We start from the raw sequence: 25484 nt of genomic DNA on the forward strand, positions 1-25484 counted from the left end.
GGGGGGCGTCTCGTCCCCTCCTTCATTTGAATGCGCGGCGCCACGTTAGGAGCGGACGTGACGTCAAGTCGCTGACCGGCTCTTCCTTGCGCTGGCCGCTTGCAAATGACTCAAATGGCAGATGGCTTCGCTTGCCGAGGGATGTAAATCGATTCTTTTATCACCCCCCCCCCTCCGCGCCCTCGCCGCTTTTAAGTCACGGTCGTAAAAAAAAAAAGAAAAAGCTTCAAGCCCCTTTGCGTCACGGGTGAGGGGGGGGGAGGGGCTTAGATAGATAGCTCGATATCCATTGAGGAGACAAACGGCAATATTCCAAGATCAGAAATAGAAAGTGTCCGGTTGCGTCGCTCAAATGGGATGGACAATTTGGGACGGACAGAATAACGACGTGCAGAAAGGACGTAACTGTGGCGGCGGCGAGCACACAGGCCCATCCTTCACCTGGCGTGTAGAAAAGAGAGAGAGAGAGGAGCCTATAATTAGCTGCTTCCGCTCGGGGGCGGGGGTGTAGATGAGCAGCGACGAGCGCGCCGTCGCCGCCACCGCCGCCGCCCTCGGCCCAATGAGGCCCACGTCGGGCTGGCTTCGACCGTTGCGCGGGCCGATCGTCGGGCGTCGGGCGGGGTCATGAGAGCCAAAGACATTCCGAGGAAAGAGACAGAGAAAGGTCCTTTCGAGAGATGAAAAGAATCCACACGGACGAATGTGGAACTCGAGTGTGCAAGCAGAAGATCAAGACCAAGAAATGACGTCACGACCGCTCCCCCGCGCTAGGCCAGCGCGTGAACGCGCTTTCGCCTTTGGAGCGATCGCGCACGTTGGCTGAAAGCGTTGTTTCCGAGTCACGCACGCGTCACCTCGTGAACGTTCATCTTGCTTTGGCATGTATGTCGAGAGATGATCTCAGGTGGTTATTTGTAGTTTCCCTCTGAAACGCGTCCACGGGACGGGGATCCTCCTCAAAATGGATTTGCGGCATCATGAGCGCCACCCGGTGACCCGACCAACTTACGATGACGCCGTTAGTGCCGGCGTCATCGAGCTCAATTCCTCAAATCTCGCCCCCCGCCCCCCAAAATCCCACTCAATCGGCTTCATCCAAATCGGTTGAGAAACCCCGCCGAATAAGCGTGCCCTCAATGGCGGCTTGTCGCCTGGCCCGCAGGTGCGAGAAGGAAGAAAAAAAAACCCAAAGAAGAGCGAGAACGTGATATGGAGCGCACGTGTCAGCATGGAGGCCCAAAGTGTGTGTGTGTGTTGATGAAATGATGGATTTATAACTGCGGGGGGTGTCGAGGGGGAAGTGTTGTTGTGACATTGTTGTTTGTTGTCATCCCGTCCCAGCTGCGGCTCATTAACCGCCGTGGCTTTAATCCTCTTAGTCAAATCCCGTCCGCAACAAATTTGTCGACTCGCCGCTGCTTTTGCTCATCCTCGTCGCAAAAGCGGGATTCCCGACCGCCGCCAGGAACATTTCGTACGGGCCGCTAAACTGGCAAAACAACACGCGTGTGAAGAGTGGCCATTTGTGGACCTGCTGGAAATTGCCCCCCTTTGGACATGACTTTGGGCCCCATGCCAGCGGAATGCAAAATAGCTCATCTGGATAAGCGAGTGCCGGTGAATGCTCACAAAAGGACTTTGCCGCAGTTCCAGATGACACAAAATGCCGCCTGAGCCTTACATCCACCCCACACACAGATTGAAATGGGGGGGGGGGGGGAGAAGAAAAAAAACAAGCACAGACATCGCTCGTGTGCAATCCGCCGACGTGTCAAGCGGTCGCAGTAGAGCGCCATCTATTGCTGAGGAGGACTTAATGGCAGCTTTGTCTTTTTCCTAACCGTAAGCATCGGCGGCGGGGATGACGGCAGCCTCTGCGACGACCCGACACTTTCAAATAAGTGTCGGAGTAGTACATTTGACACCACTGCTCCAGTGCACGTCAACTTGAAGCGCAGCGCAGCAACAATCCTCCCTCGGCAAACACACACACACACACACAGAGTGAAAGAGCGCTGGCGTGTCAGGCGAACGCGACGTGTTTGGCATGTGTGAGGATTCCGTCTTGTTTACGTTGGTGGCCCGAAGGCTTCCTGGGTAGGCCTTGGCCATTTGTCATTTCCACTGCAGCGTTCCTCAAACGGGAGTGAAATAGAAAGCGCGGCCCTCCAGGGCGCACCTCGCCAGGAGGCCACAACGGAAAGCCTTCAGAATTACAAGGCGGCAACGGCGGCCACGTCGAGGCAGCACGCAACGCCGCGGCCTAACGTTTGCATTCTTGCAAACTACGCCAAAGATGTTTTTTCTTTCCCCTAATGAGAGCTTTGATTGGATGGTCACAGGCCATAAAGCAGACATCAGAGCGGTTCAATCCGGTGGCAGGTATACGCTTGCTTTGCTTCCATTTTGCAGCCTGCGGGCAAGACGCCTTCTGCGTTCTCCTGCCTCACGTCCTCTCCTTCGTCTCTTCGCTTCCATCGGCGGAGCTCTTCTTCCTTCTCTTCTCCTCCCGGGAGGGTGAAAAGGAAACGAAGAAAGAGAAGGTGGGACTCGAAGGTATGGAAAGTAGCGCCCGCGGCTAAAAGCTCCGAGGCTCGGTGTACTCGCCGCATTCTGAATACGAAGCGACTTTGTGAAGGCCAGCGCAGACGCTGGCCGGGTCCTCAAGGTCCCGAAAGCTCACGGCGCCTTGCCGTGCCTTGATCGTGTTTGGAAACGTTTCAAGTGAACAATGAGCCGTTTTTAGCCGAAAAAAACGACCATGTATAGTAAGGCGTTTTTAGTCGAAAAAAAAAACAACCATGTATAGTAAGGCATTTTTGGACGAAAAAAACGACCATGCATAGTAAGGCGTTTTTAGCTGAAAAAACGACCATGTATAGTAAGGCGTTTTTGACCCCAAAAAAACGACCATGGCTTTTTTAGTCGAAAAAAAACCCGACCATTTATATAGTAAGGCGTTTTTAGTTGAAAAAAATGACCATGTATAGTAAGGCGTTTTTGGACGAAATTTTTAGACGGAAAAAAACGACCATGTATAGTAAGGCGTTTTTAGATGAAAAAAACGAAACATGTATAGTAAGGCGTTTTTGACACGAAAAAAACAACCATGAATAGTAAGGCGATTTTAGCCGAAAAAAACGACCATGTATAGTAAGGCGTTTTTAACAAGAAAAAAACGCCTTCCTATACATGGTTGTTATGTTTAACCCTTGAGTACTTCAAATGAAAAAAACCCCAAGTTACGCATTTTACAATTTTTGTAATGATGTATTTTGTGTTATACATTCTTTTTTTTTTCAAACACTCAAAATGTTCAGAGGCATCCGTGCTATCCATACATATATAGTTTTTATTAGTTCTTTGGGATTTTTTATTCTTTATTTTTGGCAAAAGGAAAAAAAATTGTGTCTGGAGGTCCCAAGCAAGCCCTACTAACAATCCCGACCAGACGTGTTCGTGTCAAATGCGTCGGTTTGAAGCCTCCTGCAAAAAGGCAAACTCATTTGCGATCCTCTGGCGCCACCTAAAAGTTGCACAATTGGAATGACCTCAACCCAACAATGTGGCATGCATACATCTGTCCAAGCGAAAACAAAGCCATTGACGTAAAAATCGCGTGAAATGCATGTTTACACATTAGGTTTACCATGCATTCAAAAATATGAATTATAATGGGTCTCTATGGTGCAAAATATGTAAATTGTGCAGATTACAGAATCAAAACCTTTTTTATTATTGCTGCAATGCCTGAGAATTATCAGCCGGTGACGTCATGAAATTTAGGCCATTTTAAACCCCCCCATACATTTCAGCTCTCTCGTGTTTTTCCAAATGCCTGTGCCTTTGATTCAAAGACATCATTTTACATTTATCGCAAGCGGTGGACTACGAGGGTTAAGATCTGCCGTCTTCATCGGTGTCTTGAAAAGCTCTCTTGACCTTCCAACGAAAGAAACAGAAAAAGTCGACTTTTTCATCATATTTATACGATATATTTATATTGAGGCCGGAGCAAGTGACACGCAATGAAGCGGTGCTGGCGTTCCTAACATTTTGTGGTAAAAAACAAAACATGTCACACATCTGATGTCATCGTCTCGTCGAATTCAAGTCGCAGCGTTGACGGCGTTGCCCCTGAGCCGCAGTCAAAAGCCGCCGCGTCGCCCTCCGGCATTTCTTTCTTTCGCGCTTAAAGCACACGACGTGCGGCTTAGCCTACAGGAAAGAAGAAAAAAATAAAAGATTGCCGTTTAATGCGGCAGCTTTATTAATAGCAGGGAAGATTTCAAAGTTGCTTCTGTCGCCTGAAAAGACACAACGGCTCACCGCAAAGCTTACCGTGCCGCTTTGCGTCACAAAAGCCGACAGCTTTCAGGCTTGGCCGTGACTGCGAGTCGATTTGAATGCGCTGCGGAGCCTCTCTCTTTGAATATTTCATCACTGGGGATGATCACTTGGATTGGAGCTTCCATTTTTTTTTTAAAAGGGAGCTCACGGCCCCTTCGGAGCCGAGACACAAAACCGCATCCCCCATACAAATCACTTCTCCACGTGAGTCACTAAGATGCTGCAATGTTTGTCACTTTTCGCAGCCTGCCTGTAAGTATTGCGCTATTATCAGTCGACATGTGTTGCTCCACCGTTTGTGTTCAAAATCCATTGCGTGTAAAAGAGCGACGGCGGATGCTAACCGTGAGCGTGACGGTCTGCTCAGTTTGCTAGCGTTGAGCAATGCAGGCTTTTCCCCGGTTTTAAATACAGCCGGCGGCATTGACTTTGCTCGCGAGGGGCACCACGCGGCTCCAGACCTCCTTTCCGATGACTCGTGCTGGCGGAGGATCCAAAATCCAAAGAGACGGGGGACGGAAGGGTGCGGGGTCAAGTGGTCCAGTAGGTAATTGCTGATCGGCCGCAGGTGCGGGCGCACCCTCCGGCCCGGCCTGGTAATGAACGGAAAAGGGACACAGAAGCTCCCTGGAAGTGGACTCGCCAAAATAAAAGCACAGAAAGATTTTAGGTTCTCTGATGATACGCCACAAATCGGTCCCGATTGTCTCAAGTTGGCGCTGGCAAGTCCGAGTGAAAAAAGAAAACCCCTCGTCAATGGGATGGCCCAAAGCAGCGCCACAAAGACGTCCACGCTCGAGCGCGCAGAAGGCCCCGTACGTCTCCCGCCTCTTCGCTCCCGCCCCGCGGATGAAGAATTAGCGGAACGAGGACCTCCGCCGGCTGCCTGTCGGATGAGGCTCGTTGAGGATGGGGGAGGGAGGGGCCGCCGTCGTTAATAAAGGGAGCGCGGGGACTTATCTGCTCGGCTGTAAAATGATTTTCTGTCTCTTGAAGAAGCAGCGTGAGCAGGCTGAGGGCGGGGGCGTGCATATCAGGGATTGTTGGAGTAATTAAGATATGGGCTCGCATCGCGCCAGGGCTTTGCACACGGGAGACCATCAGATAAAGACTCAAAGTGAAAGAGTTTGCCGGAAAAAAGTGGCACTTTGATTCATGACAAAACTCTCGGCGGAGGCTCGGCCCCCCCTGCGGAATCCGACCCGGACACCTCGCCGTTATCTGCAATAGGCGGGTTACTCACCCCTCGGTTTGCCGCGCGGTGCTTTTCCGTCATTATCTGGACGCAAGGCTCTTACGTGCGACGATTTGCTGGCGAGGTCGAGCCGACGGCACGTGGCCCGGATCCGCGCGAGTCCCAGATTAGCGGCCGCAGTGAGACGGCTCCGAGTTTTGAGAACGACGCCCGCGGTGGGTTTCGATCCAAAGATCAATTGGGCCCTGCGCGCGTGCGCTAAGAAAGCGCCGGCGTTAGCTTAGCAACCAGACCAAAGTGCACCAAAAGGCAGCCAGAAGCAGCACTTCTGGCTGGAAAAAAAAGCCGGACCCCACGCTGAAGACGCTATGCCGCTTGGATCGCTTTTTGGTTTTTGTGACTGTACGTCCGGGGTCATAGATTGGCTGGCGACTGTTGCCAGGCAACCGCCAAAGACCCCGGGAAGGCGGCGCTCCCGCTACAGCCGCGTCGAGTCCTTTTATCCACCTGTTTGGAGGAGGCCCGCTCTTTTCCACAGATGCGCGGGGGGCCTGAGGGACAACGAGTCGGCCAAGCGGCGGCGGCGGCGGATGATGAAGCCGACCGGCGGGGATGTCATCGAGAAGACGCCGGGGTCTTTCCGGACCTGAAACGGAAGCTCGGATGGCGCCGGCGTGACTTTTGCATCGGCCCGGTCAAATAAACGCGGCAAGGAAAAGCCGCTGGCCGTCGCTCAAGCGCGTGCGCGCGCGTGCCTGCGTGCGTGCGCCTTTTTGGTGGCCTGCCTTGCGAGTGAGCACACTTAAGGACCTGGTTTACAAATTGCGTGCGGTTACACAACCTAATCCCAAAAGACTTTGGGCGATCGCCATTGATAATGTCAACAAACACAATTTGGCCGGCCGGCAGATGACGTCACGGGTGGGAAAAACAGACGACGAAACGGCGAAATCAAAACGTGCTTGTGGATGGCGCAAGCTAAGCGGCGTATTTGGAAAAGCCCATTTGGGCTCGGCTCCATCGCCGTCGATCCAACGAGCGGACCGGCGAATGTTGCCCGAGATGACGCCAATTGGACAGGACTCGCCAGAATCGAGCGCCGGCTGCTTTTTTTCTCCAAACTAGTCTTGACGTCTCACATCTGCTGGTGACCAATCTGCATTGATTGGAGTTTTAAAAAACTAATCAAAATGCAGCCGAATGCCAAGATGAATTGTTCAACCTTGTTCAGGATGCGCGGAAGGACGACAAAGCGTCAATCCCTCCCGGCCCACCTACGCGCGCCGCGTCTCTAATCCCCGCCGGAGACGGCCCGCGCGCGCCGTTACGGGATGCGGGAGACGCTTTGCGGATGATGCTTATTTTGCCAAATGTCAGGCGAGGCGGAGGCGCCGTCCCAGCGGGCCGCTGACCTTTGTAAACCACGTGAATCCGTCATCGATCGGCGCGGCTGGCGGCTAGCGACTCCAAACGCGGACCGAAAACACGAGGGAAAGAATAGATGCGGCAAAAAAGAAGCTTTGACGGACGCCCTCACTCCAGTCTTGGACGTACGGACACGTTTAATCAGTCTGCCGATGCTCTCGCCCTTTTTGAAGCAAGCTTGGTGGCGGAGCCCAAAAAGCAGGCCGGAGGGATGTGTTTCGAGAAAACACAGACAACTCAATCCAAACAAAATCATGAAAACCAAAATAACACCATGGCAGAAACTAAAAACTCTCAAGAACAAAAACCTGACCGAAGCTAAAACATAATGAACTAAACACGACAGTAGCAAACAGCAACAATGAGCCCACACCGAGCGTTGGGGCTGGGAGTCCTTTTCAAGCCGCTAATGACCTAACGACCAACAGGTGCGCAGCTGCAGGGGGAGCCCTACACTGCCACCTGGTGGTCACAAACTCAATCGTGACAGCAACAATGAGCCGACATTGAGCGGTCGGGCTGGGAGTCCTTTTCAAGCCGCTAATTATCTAACGACCAACAGGTGCGCGGCTGCTGGGTAAAGCCCCGCAGTGCCACCTGGTGGTCGCAAACCCAATGGTGACACGAGCGAAGCGGAACGCGGGACTCCAATGAAGGCTTGACGTGGCTTGGTGTCAGAAAAGTGCCATTTGTCCTCACCCGAACGGACGGCGGTTGCGCCGCAGCCCCCGCGCAGGCTTTTGCCGATGCCACCCGTGCGATGACGACGCCACGATGAGTTCCCGCGGCTGGGAGGCAGCGGAGGAATTTGTGGAGCACTCCCCCCTCCCCCTCTCGCGCTCTCTCTCTCTCTCTCTCTTTCTCTGCGCTCGTGTGGGGCTCGCTGGTGAGAAAGCAAAGAGAAGAGAAGCGAAGGGGAGGGCGGTCTTGCGGCAGACGCCGAGGAACGGGACTTTGTCGAGGAGAAACCGCAACCGGGGGGCCGGGGGGAGCCCCTCGCACGCTCGCAGAGGAAAGGAAGGAAAGGAAGGGGAGAGGGAAGAACGCAAACGCCGAGAGGCCGCCGGCCGCTTTTGTTGAACTTGTTGATGCGCCGTTTTATTCGCCCGCGCGTGTCTGCGCGCCGATCGATGGGAGGCGATACGGCGAGCGCCCTCCCGCCAGGATCGCATTAAAGTCCCGTCGGAGGAGCGGCCGAGGCCAAGGTGAGCGAGGCGACGCTTGTTGCTTTTTTTTTTCTTCCCTTCGCCGGCCGGTGGCTTTGCCGCAAGGGTCGAGCGAGCGCGCGCGTCGGCCGCACTGCGATAAGGCGCGCGGCGCGGGTGGCAGCATGGCGGCAGGCGTGGCGGCGTGGCTGCCGCTGGCCCGCGCGGCGGCCGTCGGGTGGATGCCGGTGGCCGGCGCCCCCATGCCGCCGCCCCCCCGGGACAAGCCCAAAGGGCGGGACGCCCTGCTGCTGCTCAACGTGAGCGGCAGCCGCTTCCAGACGTGGCGCAGCACGCTGGAGCGCTACCCGGACACGCTGCTGGGCAGCAGCGAGAAGGACTTTTTCTTCCACGAGGAGAGCCGCGAGTACTTCTTTGACCGCGACCCGGACATTTTCCGCCACATCCTCAATTTCTACCGCACGGGCAAGCTGCACTACCCGCGCCAGGAGTGCATCTCGGCCTACGACGAGGAGCTGGCCTTCTTCGGCATCATCCCGGAGATCATCGGCGACTGCTGCTACGAGGAGTACAAGGACCGGCGGCGGGAGAACGCCGAGCGGCTGCAGGACGACGAGGAGATGGATGGGGGCGGGAGTGGGGGGGGGGAGGCGCCGCCCCTCAAGCTGACGGCGCGGGAGTACCTGTGGCGCGCCTTTGAGAACCCGCACACCAGCACCCTGGCGCTGGTCTTCTACTACGTGACGGGCTTCTTCATCGCCGTGTCGGTCATGGCCAACGTGGCGGAGACGGTGCCCTGCGGCGGCGGCGGCGGCCCCCGCGGTCACGGCAACAACGGGCAGGGGGGGCTGTCGTGCGGCGACCGCTACGCGCTGGCCTTCTTCTGCCTGGACACGGCCTGCGTGATGATCTTCACCGCCGAGTACCTGCTGCGGCTGGCGGCGGCCCCCAGCCGCTTCAAGTTCGCCAAGAGCGTGATGAGCGTCATCGACGTGGTGGCCATCATGCCCTACTACATCGGCCTGGTCGTGAGCGACAACGACCAGGTGAGCGGCGCCTTCGTCACGCTGCGCGTCTTCCGCGTCTTCCGCATCTTCAAGTTCTCCCGCCACTCGGCCGGCCTGCGCATCCTGGGCTACACGCTCAAGAGCTGCGCCTCCGAGCTGGGCTTCCTGCTCTTCTCGCTCACCATGGCCATCATCATCTTCGCCACCGTCATGTTCTACGCCGAGAAGGGCTCGGCCGCCAGCAAGTTCACCAGCATCCCCGCCGCCTTCTGGTACACCATCGTCACCATGACCACGCTCGGGTAGGTGTTGCCGTTACCGACGGCCACGCGCTCCTCGTTTGCAAATGAATTTGGACGGCCGCGGTGAACTTGCTCACCTGACGGCGGCCGCTCGGCCTCTTGAAAAGTCGCGTCACTGGTTCTGACGGGCTGCCATCCGCTTCCACCGCAACCAAAGCCCCTTTTCTTTGTTTCTTTTACAATGAAGCGGCACAACGCCAGCTTTGGCCGCCTGCAGTAGGGGGAATCATCTGGGGGGGGGGGGGATATCTACAGTGTGTTTCCAAAAAAGGCAGAACTAAGATTGCAAAACAAGCGCCGTGCGATGATTATCGTCAGAGATGAAATCGGCTCCGCCGTGACGAGCTCAATTGACACGCGGCAGATAACGGCAAGGAGCCACTTTGGAGACGATGCCGCCGGGCCCACGCTTCATTTTTTGCAAAATAACCACCGGCCAGCAGAGTGGCCGATGTCGTCATCGCAAATAGTCTCGTGAGCGCAGCGGTGCCATTGTAACGCCTCACTTTTGGGGGGGGGCGAGTGTGGAGTATGTGAGGAGGCGATGCAAAGCGAATTCCGTGGCTCACCTTGTCGACCTGCAATGAAAGTGCGCATGCGCTTTGGCTTGGGCCCCCAACGGGGGCCAGCTGGCATGTCCGCAGTGTGATGTCGAAGGCGGCCGGACTCGTGTCCATTTGCCAACACCTCGCGATCCGCTCTGACAGCCTCTCTTGGCAATGGAGGAGGAAGGAGCCGTCTCTTTTCTCTCCTCGGTGGGAACAACAACAACCAACAGAGGGGGGGGGGAATTCTCTTCTGCTTCATCTGCTGTCATCCAACTTTTCTCTCTTTTTGGGGAGGCAAGCGCAGTTGTGGTGCCTTCGACTTGACATCTTTGCGACAGCCCGCGTGCGCCTACTGAGCCCCCCCCCCCACCCTTACCCGCGCCGCCTCCCGCTGATGGCCCATTGATTGCGCTTAAGCAGACGTTGCGAGAGCAGGGGTTCCTGTTCGGAGGCACTTGGCAGGCGGCCCGGGTGGAAAGGAGCGGCGGAGAATCAATGGCGCCACGCAGCTGCGCATCACGCGTGCCCATCTAGCGCCCGCGGCCGGACGACACCCTCTTAGCCCGCTTATTTATCGGCCAGATGATGCGGCCCCCAGCCATCCCGAAGACTTCTTCCTTCGCCCGCCCGGCTCAGTGGCGGCCGAAGCTCCAAACGCCGACCAATGGCTCATTCGGTCGCGGACGCTCGCCCGCGTTAGCATAGCGTTTAGCCCGGCCGGCTCTCGGCCTTTTCTCGTCATCCCCTGCCGCGACTTGTCGGCAATGTCGCATCTTCGAGGCGATGACAAGTGACTCGCTCACGAGCCCGTTTGGAAAGGGCCAATTGTCCGACTCCCTTTGAAGGCGACGGATCGTCGCGTCCTACTTTGCAGTGCCAGCATGACTTTGAAAAACGGCAACGCCATCGTTGGCCCCCCTGGGATCGGAGGTGGCGCTCTTTGCTTGTTTGTCTCGCGATGTTCCACGCCGCCCAGACGAATGAGCTGCAGAGGGAATTTGGGGGGGGGGATTTAAGGTAGAATGGAGCACAGCTGCCGAGAGCAGCTGTGAGAGAATCAAGCGCAACTCACAAGGGGGTTGGAGCGGGCCGAGCCGCCACGCAAGCGCCTACGGAGCGACGGAGTTGCCCTCGCTCTTGACGCGCCTTCACGAGTGGCCGCGGCCTGTCGTGATGGGCTATTATTGCTCCGTTCTTTATTCTCCGCAAAGAACGGCCGCTATCGCCGCATCTTAGCGAGGAGCCCAGACGTCTCGAGTGGCCGCAACATCCATTGAGCGGAAGCAAAATTGAAATCCGGCCAAAACGGCGGAAACCTTAACATTTTGCTCAACGATGTCACGACGCCATGTTTTTGGAACGGCGGGCTACAACGACTTGGTGGCCTTTCAAGGCGGCGGCGCGCTTGCTCCCTGCAATGCCCCCTCGGCTTGGTTCTTGTTGTCCTTTTCGGACCCGCTCGGCGTTTCCGTCGGCTTCTTTCGGACTCCATCGGAGGTGAAGGGAATTTTCTGGAAGGAGATTCGGCTTCCGTCCAATCTAACGGGCCGAGAAAGGCTTGAGCGATCCCCGGCGGGCGCGTGATAGATTGCCTCTTTCCGTGACCGCCTCCCGTCTCAGCCGCCGAGCCCTAAAAGATACGAGATTGGAAGAGCGTGCCGGCGGAGCAGCGGATCAAATCGTGCGCAAATGATAAATTCCCGGTGTAAAAATGGCATGGCGGCCTCGTCCTCTTGCTGCTCCTCCTCATCGTTTACACGGCGCTGGAAATGGCCATTAGCATGCAGACGCGCATCGTGCCTCCTCATCACTTTGGTGGAGGGCCTTGCCTTGAGCCAGATGAATCGCTCGGGCTGGGCGTGGCCAACGCGGGAAAAACCCCGTCAGACGAGGCGGCGATCGAGCGACTCGACACCCAAAGGGTAGCTTTTGGCATTGCATCACCACTTGCCCGGAAGGAGCTCCGCGTCTGGGAAACCATGGCCGCCGCCGCCGCCGCTGAAGAAAACAAAAAACAACGTCATTCAACAATCAAGTCAAGACGGAGACGGAGACGGAGCCGCCGCAAACACTTTCCCACCGCGCCTTGATTTGCGTTCTTGCCTCCCCCTTCTCGGGTGGCTTTCCAGCGGATGGGACCCGTCGCCGTTGCCGTTTGCGTCGAGGACTTGAGCGCAACGTCAGCAAAGTCATGAGCGTGCAAGGAGAGGGACTCAATTATCCAAACAACAGAGGAATGAATGTGCAAGAAGCACCGCCCCCCCTCCCCGTGGTCACATCATCACTGCGCAATAAACGGCGGCATTAAACGCGGGCAAGTCAGCGGCCCGCCACTTGTTACTCGCGTGGAACGCCGCCGCTAATGAGCGCGGATCACGCGAGCCGCGGCCGCCCCCCTTTTGCCGCAGCTTTCGGATGCGACGCAACGGCCGCCCGATCGTTACCACGAGCGTCATTAGCGCCAGCGCTCCCCGCAGCGGCGCGTCATCGTGCCCGCTGGATCCGAGCGGTCACGACGGCAAACGATGAGCTGGCGTTTAAGAGGTGGCGCCGTTTTGCGGCACAGACGCGGGAGCCAGAAGGTGGCGGGCGGGGAGCTTGGGGGCGGGGTGGAGAGGCCCCGTCACGACTGTCCCGCGGCGCGCGAGGCAGCGGAGCAAACACAAAACAGTCGGCGCCCGCCATGCCGCCGTCGGCGCCGTTAGGCCCTGCCTTTGTTCTTTCTTTGTTTTGACATCGGCGAGCGAGTCGTCATTTGTGTCGAGTTGCGCGCCCGGCGTGCCGCAATGCGCCGCCGAAAGAGATGCGGCGTCGGTGAGAGCAAGAGGCCATTTAACGCCGTGACAAAAAAATGAGAGCTGACCTTGGGCACCAGAAGAGCATTTGGCAGACGGTAAAATGGGTTCTGGATTCGATCCCCACTGACCGCTCTTCGCCATGGGCCCCGAAGGCATCCCGGAGAGCCCGTTCTCACCCGCTCGCTATCCAGAAATGGGCGACCGCAGCCCAAGCTCAACTTTTGAGGCACCGCGAGTCTCCATGTTGTATCGGGAGCCATTGAAGAGATGGCAGAGAAGGAGCGACGAGCTCCCTCTCACCAGTACCAGTCAAGAGGGCGGCATTCCGGAGCAACTGGAGACACTTGATGGAGGATCGGCTCCAATCAATCAAAAGATAACCGAAGAAGGACGTCGGCCTGTCACCCTGACGCACGGCAGCCGTTTCCCGGCGGCTAAAAATAGCCGCTTGCATCACAAAACGGGGCCAGATTTCTCCCCCTGCTAATTTGTGTCGCAGGTGCGTGTCGGCATCACCGTCGCAGCGTCAACGCTTCTGTGATGTTAGGAGTCAAAGAACTTTGTTGTCCGGCGTGCCGCGGTCGTTATTACTCGAGACACAACGCGGCATCCCTCCTGCGGCCGCCTCCTGGTGTCCACGGCGGATTGATGGCGGACGAGCGGTCGTCCTCCGCTTGCGTTATTTCCGTCCTCCGCCGCTGTCATTCGAGCCATTTCAGAAACGAGCGCGATGAATCTTGTCGTGACATTCGGCCGTCCGTCACGGCGTTACGCCGAGTGCCGGACACTTTAACGGCGGAGACGGCGCTCGGCCTTTGTTCGATGGCGCTCGCAAATCCATCTTTTCGCTATTCTGGCCTCTTCCTCATTCATTGCTTTTCTCGCTCAGTGGCTGAGTAAGCAGCGTCACGCACACGGAACACCGTTTGCCAGATCTTGAAAAGTCACATCTTGGCCACCGAAGATGCCGAGGGGCCGAAATTTGCCACCGGGGGCAGCATTTTTTTTTTTTTTTCCAAAGGCTCGTTGGAGGCGCCTCGACTTGGTCGGCGAGCCTCCGAGCGGACTTTCGCCGGCGCGTGCGAGCGCTGGATGGGATGCTTTGGCAACAGAATCCCCGCAAGACTATTTGCGGACCCCGACAGATGGAAGAGTCCAATTAGAAGCAAGCGAAAGCGGAAACAGCAGACGCCGACGGGACCGGTTCTGCCTCTCCCCGACGACCGGGAGACGAGGGACCGGAGCGACATTGCTCGTCTCTTGCAAGAGAAACAAGTCCTGACGACAGCAAGACGAGTCCAAGCGTTGAAGCGGCTGGGCTGCGGCGGCGGGAAATTTGCCATTTGGCAAAGCTTCAAATCGCTCGCCGTCGGATTTCAACTTCACATCTGCAGTCTCATGTATAAATATCTCCTTCTGCCGTCAGAGGCTTCAAGGGCAGACGTCCCACAAAGCAATTGCCTCGCCGTCAGCCAAGACCCCCCCCCCCCCACCTCCTAAAAAAAAAGGAAAAAAAGGAGAAAAAATGAACCCGTGCTTAAATATAGCAAAGCCCCGCGGGAGAGCTGTCGTGTGATTAAAATGAAGAAGCTTCATTCAGTCCCGATGCTTGGCGCCGGATTCACGCGTTCCTTCGCAGGCCGATCTTCGACGTCGTTATTCCTCAGCGGGCCCGTCCGTCCTCTGCGGCGCTTCAAAATGGCGGCACTCGCGTCATTCAGGGCGCGCATGTCCTCCTCCTCAACTTCAGCCACCAAAACGGCAAAGGCGGACGGCGAAGCCGCCTCCCACGCGCCCAAACCAATTTTCATGGCCCGAATGACCTTTCGCTCGGCCGTGTTGTCGCCGCACCCGAGGCCTCGAGTTATACTTTCATATTTTGATGCCGTGTTGTGATTTGACGGCAGAAAGAACTCAAATGGAAAATGTCACCGCGTGCCCCCTCGTGCGCGTGAAGTCGCGAGCATGTGGCGCCGCTCCGGCCACCGCCGCAGAGGATTCCTGCGTTTTTTTTTTTTTGCTCCCTCATAATCCAAAGAACACTTTCTTATCTTCAACTCAGAAGCTGTGCTTACCTCAGATCCAAAGAGATGCGACAGCGCCAACTAATGGCTCGCGCTTGTCAGCAGAAGCTGGACTTTCATAGACGAACTGGGCCTCACCGAAATATTTGGATCCTGGTCAATGAATATAAAAGAGCAGCCGTTCATTTTGCCATTCAACAAGCGGATGCCCGGAACGGGAACCACCTGAAATCTAACGGAGGTCACCCCGAGACCCCCCCCCCCCCATCCCCCGGCATAGTACAGCGGTTGTTTCTCAAGTGTCAGCAGGCGTCCTCTGACCGTCTTGAGGGAAAATGTCAAGCCGGTCCCTCCCGACATGATAACGGAGAACAGGGGAGGAAAAGAAAGCGGATGAGGCATTTCATCCCCGACTCCTTGATGGAAAAAGCAGGCGGAGGGTGAATCAAAGTCAGGAAGGGAGAAAGAAAGCTTCTTTGCCCCCCCCCCCCCCCGCCCCTCCAACACCTTCTCTTAAGCAGATCTCCCAAATGGGAGAGGGTGCATGCTAATGCGATAACTAGCCGGCCGGTTGCGCGGGAGCCGCCGAGGGTTAAGCCGCGATTCGCCGGGCCGAGGGAAGATACGTTTGATATGCCAGCCGGGCACAGCCGAGGCGCCTTTGCCGCCGCTTTGTGCGAGGCGTAAATCCAAATGATTCATCTGCGTCCGCGCGGATGAAAGAGAGGCGCGACGCCGCCTGGCCTCCTCGGCCATGTTGACCACTGCGTACACGAACGCTCCGTCCACAAACACGGCGAGACCGTATCGAAAAAAAACCACTAAATTGCGCTAGCTAATCTAGCGCACGCCATTTTGCCCGACTGGCGTCGAGACGCGACTGATCGGCATTCAATTCCACACGACCGACTGGGTTCTCAGTGGCCAGTTCATCAAGCCGTCCATCCTCGTGCAATGGGTGAAAAATTTCCCGCGGTGTTCCTCAAGGGTCAATCTTAGGGCCTGTCCTTTTTGTCCTCAACAATGCTTCCTTTCGGAGATGTCCTCGGCAAATGTGAAGCTACTCAATGTAGATGCCATCTCATTCTGGACTAGAAATAGTCATTCGAGACGCTCGGTCGCAGCACTCCCGTTTCGTGTTCCTTCCTGCCCAGGAAAAAGCGATGTGCCAAATAGCATGTCGCCTTTTTTTTTTTTTTTTGCCCGCTCCATGTGGACGGGAATCATTTTTACAACTGCGGGGAACTTTTCCTGGAGATGCGAGCAAGCGTCGCCGCTGCGTCCGTCTCGCCGCTGCCCCGACCCCCCCCCCCCCCCCGCGGCGATCATTTGCAGCGTCGCTCGGGTTCCTCTGCGGCGCAAACGCCACCAAAGCAGCCCCGTTCTGTGGCTCCCCTGCTATCTCTGCTCTGCTATCTGCCTATTACGCTGTGTAGCGTCTGCCAGCCTTCCCTTCGCTCCCTTATCACCCGTGGTGAAAATCGAGCGGGCTAATCCAAGCGCCCGTAGGCATCCCCCCCCCACATCCTCCGTCAGGGTATCTATCGGAAGGATAGCATCCGAGCAGAGTCCTATCAACCCACACACGCTTAATCCCATCAGTCTTTGGTGTCCAAACACGGGGGAGGAAGCGGTTTGGCTGCTGCGCTCCGGGGTTGTGGCCTGCAGAACGACGGGCGCGTGTCGAGGATCGGCTTCGGCGCTTCCGATTGGGCGTGGATGGCAGTGCGCCAAGTGTCTCCGTGGCCTTCATATCATCGTCACTATTATTATTTGGGAACATTTCATAGTCGGTTCATGATAGAGGTGGATACACGCACATCGCCGTGCTTCATATTTAATGGCCGACCCCCCCCTGCTGATTTACATTTGTTTCATCAATAATCCAAACGCCTCAGCCACCAGAGTGGCTCTGCTTTTGTTCAGTGAGGACTCGGCCTGGTTTGTCTGGAAATGTTTGCTGCGTTTTCCTTTCTTTCTTTTTTCCCCGCGTGTGGCCAATTCGCTCTTGTTTGTACAAGCTAAATGTTTCATCAGCGCTCTTGATGGGCCGTGAGACGCTTGAAGGCCGCTTCTGCTAAAGTCGACAAAGCGCGCATCTCATTTCGCTCCTGGTCGTTTGTGACATGCGGGCAGTGCAATCCATTTTCTTTTGCCATTCGGAGCTGTACCAGCATGAAAATTACCCCCCCCCCCCCCCCCCCGCCCGCCCCACCCCACCCTCCACCCCTCTTTCTTTTTTGGCACATCTATTATTTAGCTGTCAGCAAGGATGAATGAAGATGGCGCTCCTCCAGAAGGTGCAGAGAAGCGCCCGGCTCCAATTTAGCTCCTGGTCATGACTTGCGTCGTGTTGTCAAGATGGGGACGTTTTGAGCCCGCGGGGGGCCATCGCACGCCATGATGACCTTGCCGCCATGGAGCCCGAGTCGCTTTCACCTTGGAGTGAGGCGATGCGCGTGCGCGGCCAGCGGCGACCTTTCGGGTCGCGCCGCCGCGCCGGCCGCTGAAACGGTGAAATGAAGAAGCCGTCGAGATTGAAGCGTCGCGTTCACACATGCAATTTGAGCACCTCGACAAATCAATCTCGGCTCCGCTTGTTTGCGGTGGGGCCGCGTGCACGGCGGACGACGTCGGACTTTTCAGCGCGAGTTTCCTTTTCCTCCTTTAGGTGCGGACGCTAAGCGGCGAAACGCAGCGGAATGCTCAATTAAGCTTGAATGATTCCCATGAAACAAGCGCGCCAGATTGCTCCAGATAGGCCGCCTGCGCCTGCGCCGCGCCGCGCTCGCTTCTCATCAATTGACCGATCCAAACGCCTCCTTGACTGATGAAATTAGCCGCGTCGCGGCCCGTCTCGTTGCGATTTCGACGAGCGGCGGAATCATCCGAGCGCCGTCGGCCGAAATGGACTTCTTCGCGTCCGGAGCGCGGCACGTTTCATCGGATGGCCCCTTACGGCCCGGCGACTTCAATAGCTCGTTAGATTTTGCTAATGAGACGAAGACGAGAGCGGGCGGGCTCTCTTTTCCACATTCTCCCCGTTGGCTTTTATTGCATTTCTAAAAGGTGCCAACGGTCAAGGCCTCTGCTGTAGAGCGGCGCCGCACGTACCGATAACGGAGCCGAAAATGAGCCCGCTTCCCCGTTTCCGGGGGCTACCCGTCCAGAGGAGGCGGACTTGAAATAGATTCCAGTTAGATGGCCATCATCCAAAAGGTCTGGAGGCCGGGCCGAGGGTCCTCTTTTTGGCGAAATCCAAATCCCATGACGCATGAGCACATTTCATCATCGCGACCGATGAGTGGAAATGATGAAATCCACCCGATGGCGGACGCGGCCCGGCTGCGTCGCCGCTTTGTGCAACTGAAATGTGATTATGAGGTGCCAGCTGAAAATTAGAATTCCATCTATCCTGTCCTACTTGTCCGAGACGTGAACAGATAGACAGATAGCGAACAACGAAAAAAGACCAAGGATCCACAATGTTGAGATGGAGCTTAAGTTTCCTTTTCCTTATGTTTGTAAAACTGTACAAAAAAAATAGAAACACAAATCACACCGTTCAAATTCAACGTCTCTGTCACCACTGTACGTTGTAATGTTAACTTGTTGTCAAAATGCAACACAAGCTTGGAACAGAAATAACCAAATTATGCAGGTTAGCATTGAAAATAGCCGCAACTAGCATGGAAAGCCCAAGCGCTAATGTAGCGTAGCAAAAACGGACGGAAAATCGTTCTTAATATTGCATATTTCCAATACTAGAACTGAAGCAACGGTTTGGTAGACATCATGAAAGTGCAGTCCAAACAGGGTTCAACTTACAGACGAAGCTTTCCAAGGCATATACTCAAGAAGAAAATGAGAAATGACGACAACGGCTAGCGCGAAACCGTGCGATCTTCACTGGACAAGGTACTTCCGGTTTCTGTTGCCAAAATTAAAGAGCCGTAGAATCTAACCAAAAACGAAACATGACAAGGTACTTCCGGTTTGTTTTGCCAAAATCAAAGTCCCCTCGAATCTAACTACCAAACGGAACATGACACTATCCGAAGTCCGAACGTAGAGATGATGAGAGATCCGCGCTGTCTCTGAAAGGAGGAATGAACAAGTCACGTCTTTGTGCAGTCTTACAGTTAGCGCTCCTTTTTTTTTTCTTTTTCGTCTTCTCTCTGTCCTCTCGCTTCCCACGAACCAGATGGCAGTCAGATTTCAGACGCAGGCTTCTGGAAGACAATCAAGCAACAAGATTGCTTTTTATAGGAAGGGGAATTGCTTTAACTAGATGTCAAATGACAAGCCCTTTTTTTTCCACTCGCGCGTACACACGCGCTCTCAAGTGTGTTTGTCTGTCGCCAGCAAACGTGCGACGAGAAGAAAAAGCAAAAGCAAAACAAAGCGTGACGTTGCCAACGTGCTCCACAGTCATTTTTCAAGCCATTTGTATTGAGCCTGTTCTTGTCATCAGGAAGTGCACGTCGCTAGCTAACCATCCAGGCGGCTAGCTCTCTCGCTAAGCCTCTCTCGCCGCCCATCTTTAGCCATCTCGTCCGCAACGTTGCCGTTTTGCAATCATGCTTTCCATCTCTCGCTTTGTATCGCTAGCGCCGTCCCTCGCTATCGGTGGCGCCGCCATGATCTATCGCTCTCTTACTCGCTACGCGCTCTCCGGAGACCTATCTCCCCATCTCCCACTCTCTTTCTCTGGCTCTCGCTAGCTTTCCCTTTCCATCACTCGCCATCCCTTTCTCTCTTCGCCCCCCCCCCCTCTCCAATATGGCTTTCTTTCTCTCCATCGCAATCTCTCTCTTTTTATCTCTCTGTCTTACTAAACCACGAGAGTAATGCAGTCTCTTTGTCTCTCTCTCTTACATGCTGTGAGCTAAAAGTAGTCCTGGAAACGCTGTCAGCGGCGCTCACTCTGACAGTAATGAGACAATATCGTCCGGCGCGTGGCTTTCGTCAAGGCAAACGCAAGAGACAAGGCTCTCTGCCCCGTTGACGGCTTGTCACCTTGTTGTGCCAGATCCGGTAGAATTTCGTCCTTTCGTTGGGTCGATCGTCCGGGCTACGGTACTGCCGCGCGCAGGCTGCCGAAGAGGCGCGAAGACCTCACCCGCGGCTTTTTACCAACGATTGTCACGGCGGGAAGGAACGAAGGAACGGGCCCGGCCGGCGGCGCGCGCGTCACGGCGCATCGCGACGGCCTGTGGAAAGTAGGCCGTCGAGAAGAGGCTTCGCGCAAGTCCTATTTATTGCTCAGCCACTTCAAATGTCTCACGTCGCGTTTGTGAAGCGCGCCGAGGTCACGGCGACTATTTTGGGGCTATCGAAAAATAACATCAAAGACGTGCGACAAAAACTATTTCCAGGAGACGCATTTTGCTCTTATTTATTGAAAAAACTTGCCCGCCTTCTTGGACAAAAGGAAGCAGGAGTGAAGAACCGGGAGGCTTTGGCCTTGCGTGCGGCTCTTTAGAGACATCTAGTGGCTCCCTGGAGCTTTATAAAAAAATTCTTTGAAAGTGGAAAAAAGATTTTGGTCATAGGCTAATACAGCTCAACTCGATATAGATACACGTTACAGCTCGGAAAAAGGAGAGCCGCGTTGTCGGTTTCTTAAACTGCGGCCGACTCTGTGGCTTCTCTCTTCTCGAGAGGCGTTCAAAGACAGCCTCAGAAAAACGGAAGTTAATGATCACTTGACTGACACTAAGCAAAAGCGAAAGTCATGCACCAAAACGAAAGAATCAAGCGAGGAAATGACAGAATAAATTCTACAGGGGCGTTTGTGAACACGACTAACGGTCCTGTCTCCTCCACGCATACATACAGCATGTGTTTCTTTCACTGTAAGTTTGATAGAAGGCTTTGATTTGTTTTTTTTTGTGGGGGGGGGCTCGACGACCCCCGGCCTTGGGCCGTCGGGTCGGCTGGCCGTGTCTCGCAGGTACGGCGACATGGTGCCCAAGACCATCGTGGGGAAGGTGTTTGGCTCCATCTGCTCGCTGAGCGGCGTGCTGGTCATCGCCTTGCCCGTGCCCGTCATCGTGTCCAACTTCAGCCGCATCTACCACCAGAGCCAGAGGGCGGAGAAGCGACGAGCACAGAGGGTACGGCGAGCGCCCCGCGCCCTCCTAGCGCAGCGCAGCCTAGCGCGGGGACGCCACCGACGCCCCCTCGCAGAGAGAAGACGATGGGGTCACGTCGGAATTTGGTCTCAAAGCGTAGCCGATCCTGGGGTGGGGGGGGGGGGCGGATCCGAGCGGTCGGAGGGCGCAGGCTAAAAGCGAGGTGTGTTTGTTCAAACAGAAAACTCGTCTCGCTCGAATCCGCGCCGCCAAGATTCGGGGCACCGCCGCCTTTATGCGCTTCAAACAAAACGGGCTCCCCATCGACTCGCTGGAGGAGGTAAACGGGGGGTGTCGCAGGGGCTGGCTGACGCTTGCATGCCGCTCTGCTCTTCAAGCTCGGGTCCGGGCCCAGGGGGGGGGGGGGGGGGGGGATTTCATGCCAACGCACTCGCATCCCAGCTTGGATCCGTGTGATGCTCTCTCACCTCTCGCCTCTGAGGGCTCTCCACCTCATGCTTGCTCAACGCTCTCTCTCTTTCTCGCTCTCTCGCTCTCTCGCTCGCTCGCCGGCTTTCTTTCTGTGTCCGAGCAGCAGGCGGGCCGGCCCGAGCAAGCGCACTCCTCGCCGGGCGGCGGAGCGCAGCCATTCCGGTCACACTCATGAGCCAGCTCTGCATGCCCGTCCGACAGCGTTTGGAGGCGAAGGGGGGCCAGGGCAAGGGGGGCAAAGCAAACAAAAAGCCTCGCATCTCCTCTAAACTCTGTTTTGGAGCTGCTGTGTGTTCTTTGGACAAGGTTCCCCGGCCGCGAGCGCAGACGAACTAACGCCTTCCATGGTGCCAGAGCAGCGCAGATCTTCATCCGATATGCGTGCGGGGCGGGCAGGAGGGCGCCGCCCTGGTGGTTGTGTCGCCGCTTATCCCGTCTTTCCGTCAGTGTCTCGGGCGCGCCGCCGCTGCCGTTGCACGGAATCGCCCCTTTGAACTTTGCCAGGGGCCTTCTCGAGGCAAAGGAAAAGCCTTTGGCTTCGGTCCCGCATCTCCGCGACGCCCTGGCGCTCGCCGCCGTGCCACAGATGCGCACTGGCGTCCTCGCGGCCGAGCCGGTCACCGCCCGACGCCCTCGGTGCGGAAGCGTCGGGCGGCGGCCGTCCCGAGCTGCTCGCTCATTGATCTGCGCCGTGTCTTTGTGCCTTTCCAAGGCCTGCAAGGAGGCCGGACAGGCCCTGGTGGCCAAGTCCGCCGGCCCCCCTTTCGAGAGCCAGCACCACCACCTGCTGCACTGCCTGGAGAAGACCACGGTAAGGCCCCGCGTCGTCCTCGCCGTCCGGCTCCCCGCCGGCGGACTTCCGTCTTTCTTTTCAGAAAGTAAAGCCGGACATTATTGGATTCACTCCGGGGGGGCTACTGTCGGCTACTGTCGTCCAACTCCAAGCAGAGGGAGCTTTTTCCATCCGTGCGCTAAATGCAGAATCTATCCGGATGCGGCGGCGGCTATTTTTAGCCGCAAATGGGGCCGGGGGCTATTTCCGCCCCTCCATCTGGAGCTTGAACCGGGCCGTCCCTTTCCCCGCAGAACCACGAGTTTGTGGACGAGCAGACGTTCCAGGCCAACTGCACGGAGATCTCGCTGAAAAGGTCGGGCTCCCGCACCTCGTCGCCGTCGTCGTCGTCGTCGCCGCCGTCACCGTCGCCGCCGCGCGGCCTGGGCTCGTGCTGCTCGCGGCGCCACCGGAAGAAGAACGGCTTCGGCCTGCCCGGCGCCAACAACCAGGAGCTGAGCACCATCCGCATCCCCGAGAGGCCCGTGGCCAACAGGTAGCCTGGCGCTCTCCTTTTTCACTTTTGCGTACGACCGACACTGGAAATAAAAGAAAAGGAACGTGGCAATGTTGCATTTCAAAGGCCTGAACTTGGCGCGGATGGAAAGCGAAAGTGAGCCGAGCGTACAAATGAAGGGAACCGTGCACACGCTCGCTTTATCCAATCCACTGCCACTAGCTCAACGCTATCATATGATGGGAAATGCCATTGACAGGCTAACCAAACTTAGCGTAGATGTCGCGCTTCTTCTCAGCTTTCCAAGAAGCGCTCCTCCAACACGCGCTCACGGGCGTCTATCCGCTCGACGCCTTCGCGGCTGTTTTTCGTTTGCGGCCGTCTCGCTGACTCGCGCTTGTCTTTCGCCAGCCGCTCCAGCCTCAACGCCAAACTGGACGAGACCGTGCCCTTGAAATGCGACGACGCTTTCGGCGGCCCCCGCGCGGTCTGCCTGGCCGCCCCGCAGGAGGGCGACGGCTCGGCCCCGGCGTACTCTCGGAGCAACATTGTGCGAGTCTCGGCCTTGTAGGCGCCCCCCCCCTCCTCGGCCCCGACCTCGACACCCCCGTGCTCAAGGAGACGACGGGACCAGCGAGCATGAACCTGCCATCCGTCACCCCGGAGGAATTTGTTTCCGAGCGGTGATCTGATCTGATGTCAAACTGTCTCTGCATGGGTTTTCTTTTATTAGTAGTTGGGGGGGGGGGTAGAGTCAGCGTGGACGACGCCGACAGTGACCAGCACATCTTGTCCCACGCAGCACAACACATTGTTGCCACCACATATGGAGAAATTCTTGATTTTGGAATGTCTTTTTCTTTTCTGGGGGTGGGGGGGGGGTCCTTTGATGACAAAGCACAGCGCACTCATTGAATTCCCTCCATTCGTCATCCATAGCGGTAGCTTGACTTACAAGCGATGAGATTTTTTTGCTTAGTTTTTTCTTGCTTTGTGTGGGCCGAGACTCGATTGTGACTAGATGATAAGCGTCAGCGTTCAAGTGACACATCCAAAAAAAAACAAAAAAACCCCCCGCATGCTTTCCCCTCATTGAACACGATTTTAGATTGAGAGCAAAACTCGGATATTTCAATCATCGCGTGTCGTGTTAAGTTGAAAGAATCTTCTTTTGCGCGCCACCGCGTTCCATCACCGGCGAGCTCCTCGTCGAAGGGAGCCACGCGCCACTCGCGTTGCCTAAGAGGACATTTTGCATCCTTGGCCGACAGACTGTGGGGAGGCGGCAAACATTTTGCCATTTAAATGGCCAACGGCGCCCCGTTTTTTGCGAGTAGCACAAAAAAAAAAGCGGCCGGCGAGCCTTTGGAAGCAGCTGGAAAGAGATGGCGGGACTCGCTGGATGTCACCATTTTGTAGACTTTTTCGCGTTGTAAATATGGCCGGGACTCGAGCGATCGGGAGGTTGGATCCTCTTCTTTCTAGATAGCGTTTGCTCCGCACCGCGGTCGGCCTTCCCTTTTTTTGTCCGTCCTCGCGCTCGGATGAAGCATACCTGCATGCCGTCATTGCAAAATTCTGTTGGATTAAAGTTTGTCTGCGCTTCCGGCGGGTGGCTCGTCTGTCCGAGGAACGCAAGAGCAGACCGGCGCCGGTGGGCTAAAAAAAAAAAAACCCAAATGGACCTCATTTGAAATGCCAACGGCTGAAAAAAAGGAGCGGAAGGGCGTTTTGCAAACGGGATCGACCGCGTCTGCCTCGCAAGGAAGCCGTCACCAAAACACGGAGCAACGAGGACATTTATTGGAGCGAGCGTCGATGGAGAAAACCCTCTTGACAGATTTGCGGCCCCTCTCGCGCCATTTTCTTCTTCTTGGGAGCGGCAGGAAACTGACAACCTCGAAGGCTGCTTGTTCCACCCGAAATAATTACGAGGTGCTGCCGGCAAACGTGTTTGGACCTGAGCACACCAGCGGGTGGTGAGGCGCGCGGCCGCTGACGTGGATCCCGGGGCTCTATTTTTTTCCGTTTGGCTGTCCGGCGGCCGTAAGCGAGGCCAGATGGGACTCGTGGGTGTCATGCTGGAGGATTACAGCGTGGCGTGGCCTAATCCTGTTTGGCCATCCTCTTTGCTTCAAGAAATGAGCCGTCGCTCTCAAATCCACGACTTTGCTCGGGACGTGTCAACAACAAGGACAAGATGACTTGTTGTGGCCGCATTTGAAAAGTGCAAGTCTGCGCCGCGCGTTTTATCGACGGAAACATGTCAAGACCAGATGGAACGCACAAAACATGGAGGCCGCAACGTTGGCTACACCTGCACCACACATCGTGTGCGATTCCAGCTCCGGCCTCCCTGTGTGGAGTTTGCAGGTTCTCCCGGGGCCTGCATGGCTTTTCTCCGGGTGCTCCGCTTTCCTCCCACATTCCAAAAACATGCTGATTGGACGCTCTAAATTGTGCCTGTGTGTGACTGTGAGTGCGAATGGTTGTTTGTCTCTGTGTGCCCTGCAATTGGCTGGCAACCAGTTCAGGGTGTCCCCCGCCTACTGCCCGAAGACGGCTGGGATAGGCTCCAGCACCCCCCGCGACCCTAGTGAGGATTAAGGAAAAGGATGGATATATAATATTTAATGATCATCTTTTATTGATGCTATTCATGCTACAGACACCATGAGAGCAGGACGCTTCTGAGCAACCGTTTAGTTTCAAGAGATTTCACCAAGTCATGAACGAGCTTGGAAAGGGAACACGTACGAGCCGTCAATTTTGTGACGCTGAAAGGCACAATTGTTGACGTACCTAATG

General features: G+C 56.0%; 1 protein-coding gene across 2 annotated transcripts; it reads left to right on the top strand.

Moving 5' to 3' along the window:
• The first annotated feature begins 8288 nt into the window (after positions 1 to 8288).
• LOC127597524 (potassium voltage-gated channel subfamily D member 2-like) lies at positions 8289 to 24283 on the top strand. 2 transcript variants are annotated; one of them, XM_052060611.1, is made up of 6 exons: positions 8289 to 9448; positions 20775 to 20937; positions 21137 to 21235; positions 22100 to 22198; positions 22474 to 22715; positions 23088 to 24283. In XM_052060611.1, exons 1-6 carry the CDS (start codon positions 8304 to 8306, stop codon positions 23245 to 23247), a joined length of 1908 nt encoding a protein of 635 aa, XP_051916571.1. In that variant the 5' UTR covers positions 8289 to 8303; the 3' UTR covers positions 23248 to 24283. The 2 variants fall into 2 exon arrangements, with proteins under 2 accessions (XP_051916571.1, XP_051916572.1); XM_052060612.1 differs by lacking the exon at positions 21137 to 21235.
• Positions 24284 to 25484: the final 1201 nt, after the last annotated feature.

This window comes from Hippocampus zosterae, chromosome 3, assembly GCF_025434085.1.
Source record: "Hippocampus zosterae strain Florida chromosome 3, ASM2543408v3, whole genome shotgun sequence".
Taxonomy (NCBI): domain Eukaryota; kingdom Metazoa; phylum Chordata; class Actinopteri; order Syngnathiformes; family Syngnathidae; genus Hippocampus; species Hippocampus zosterae.

Excerpts from the sequence above, each read along its gene's own strand:
- LOC127597524 (XM_052060611.1), top strand. The coding sequence starts at position 8,304 with ATGGCGGCAGGCGTGGCGGCGTGGCTGCCGCTGGCCCGCGCGGCGGCC. Across the intron at positions 21,236-22,099 it reads CCATCGACTCGCTGGAGGAG|GCCTGCAAGGAGGCCGGACA; the intron begins GTAAACGGGGGG and ends TGCCTTTCCAAG. Across the intron at positions 22,716-23,087 it reads GAGAGGCCCGTGGCCAACAG|CCGCTCCAGCCTCAACGCCA; the intron begins GTAGCCTGGCGC and ends GTCTTTCGCCAG.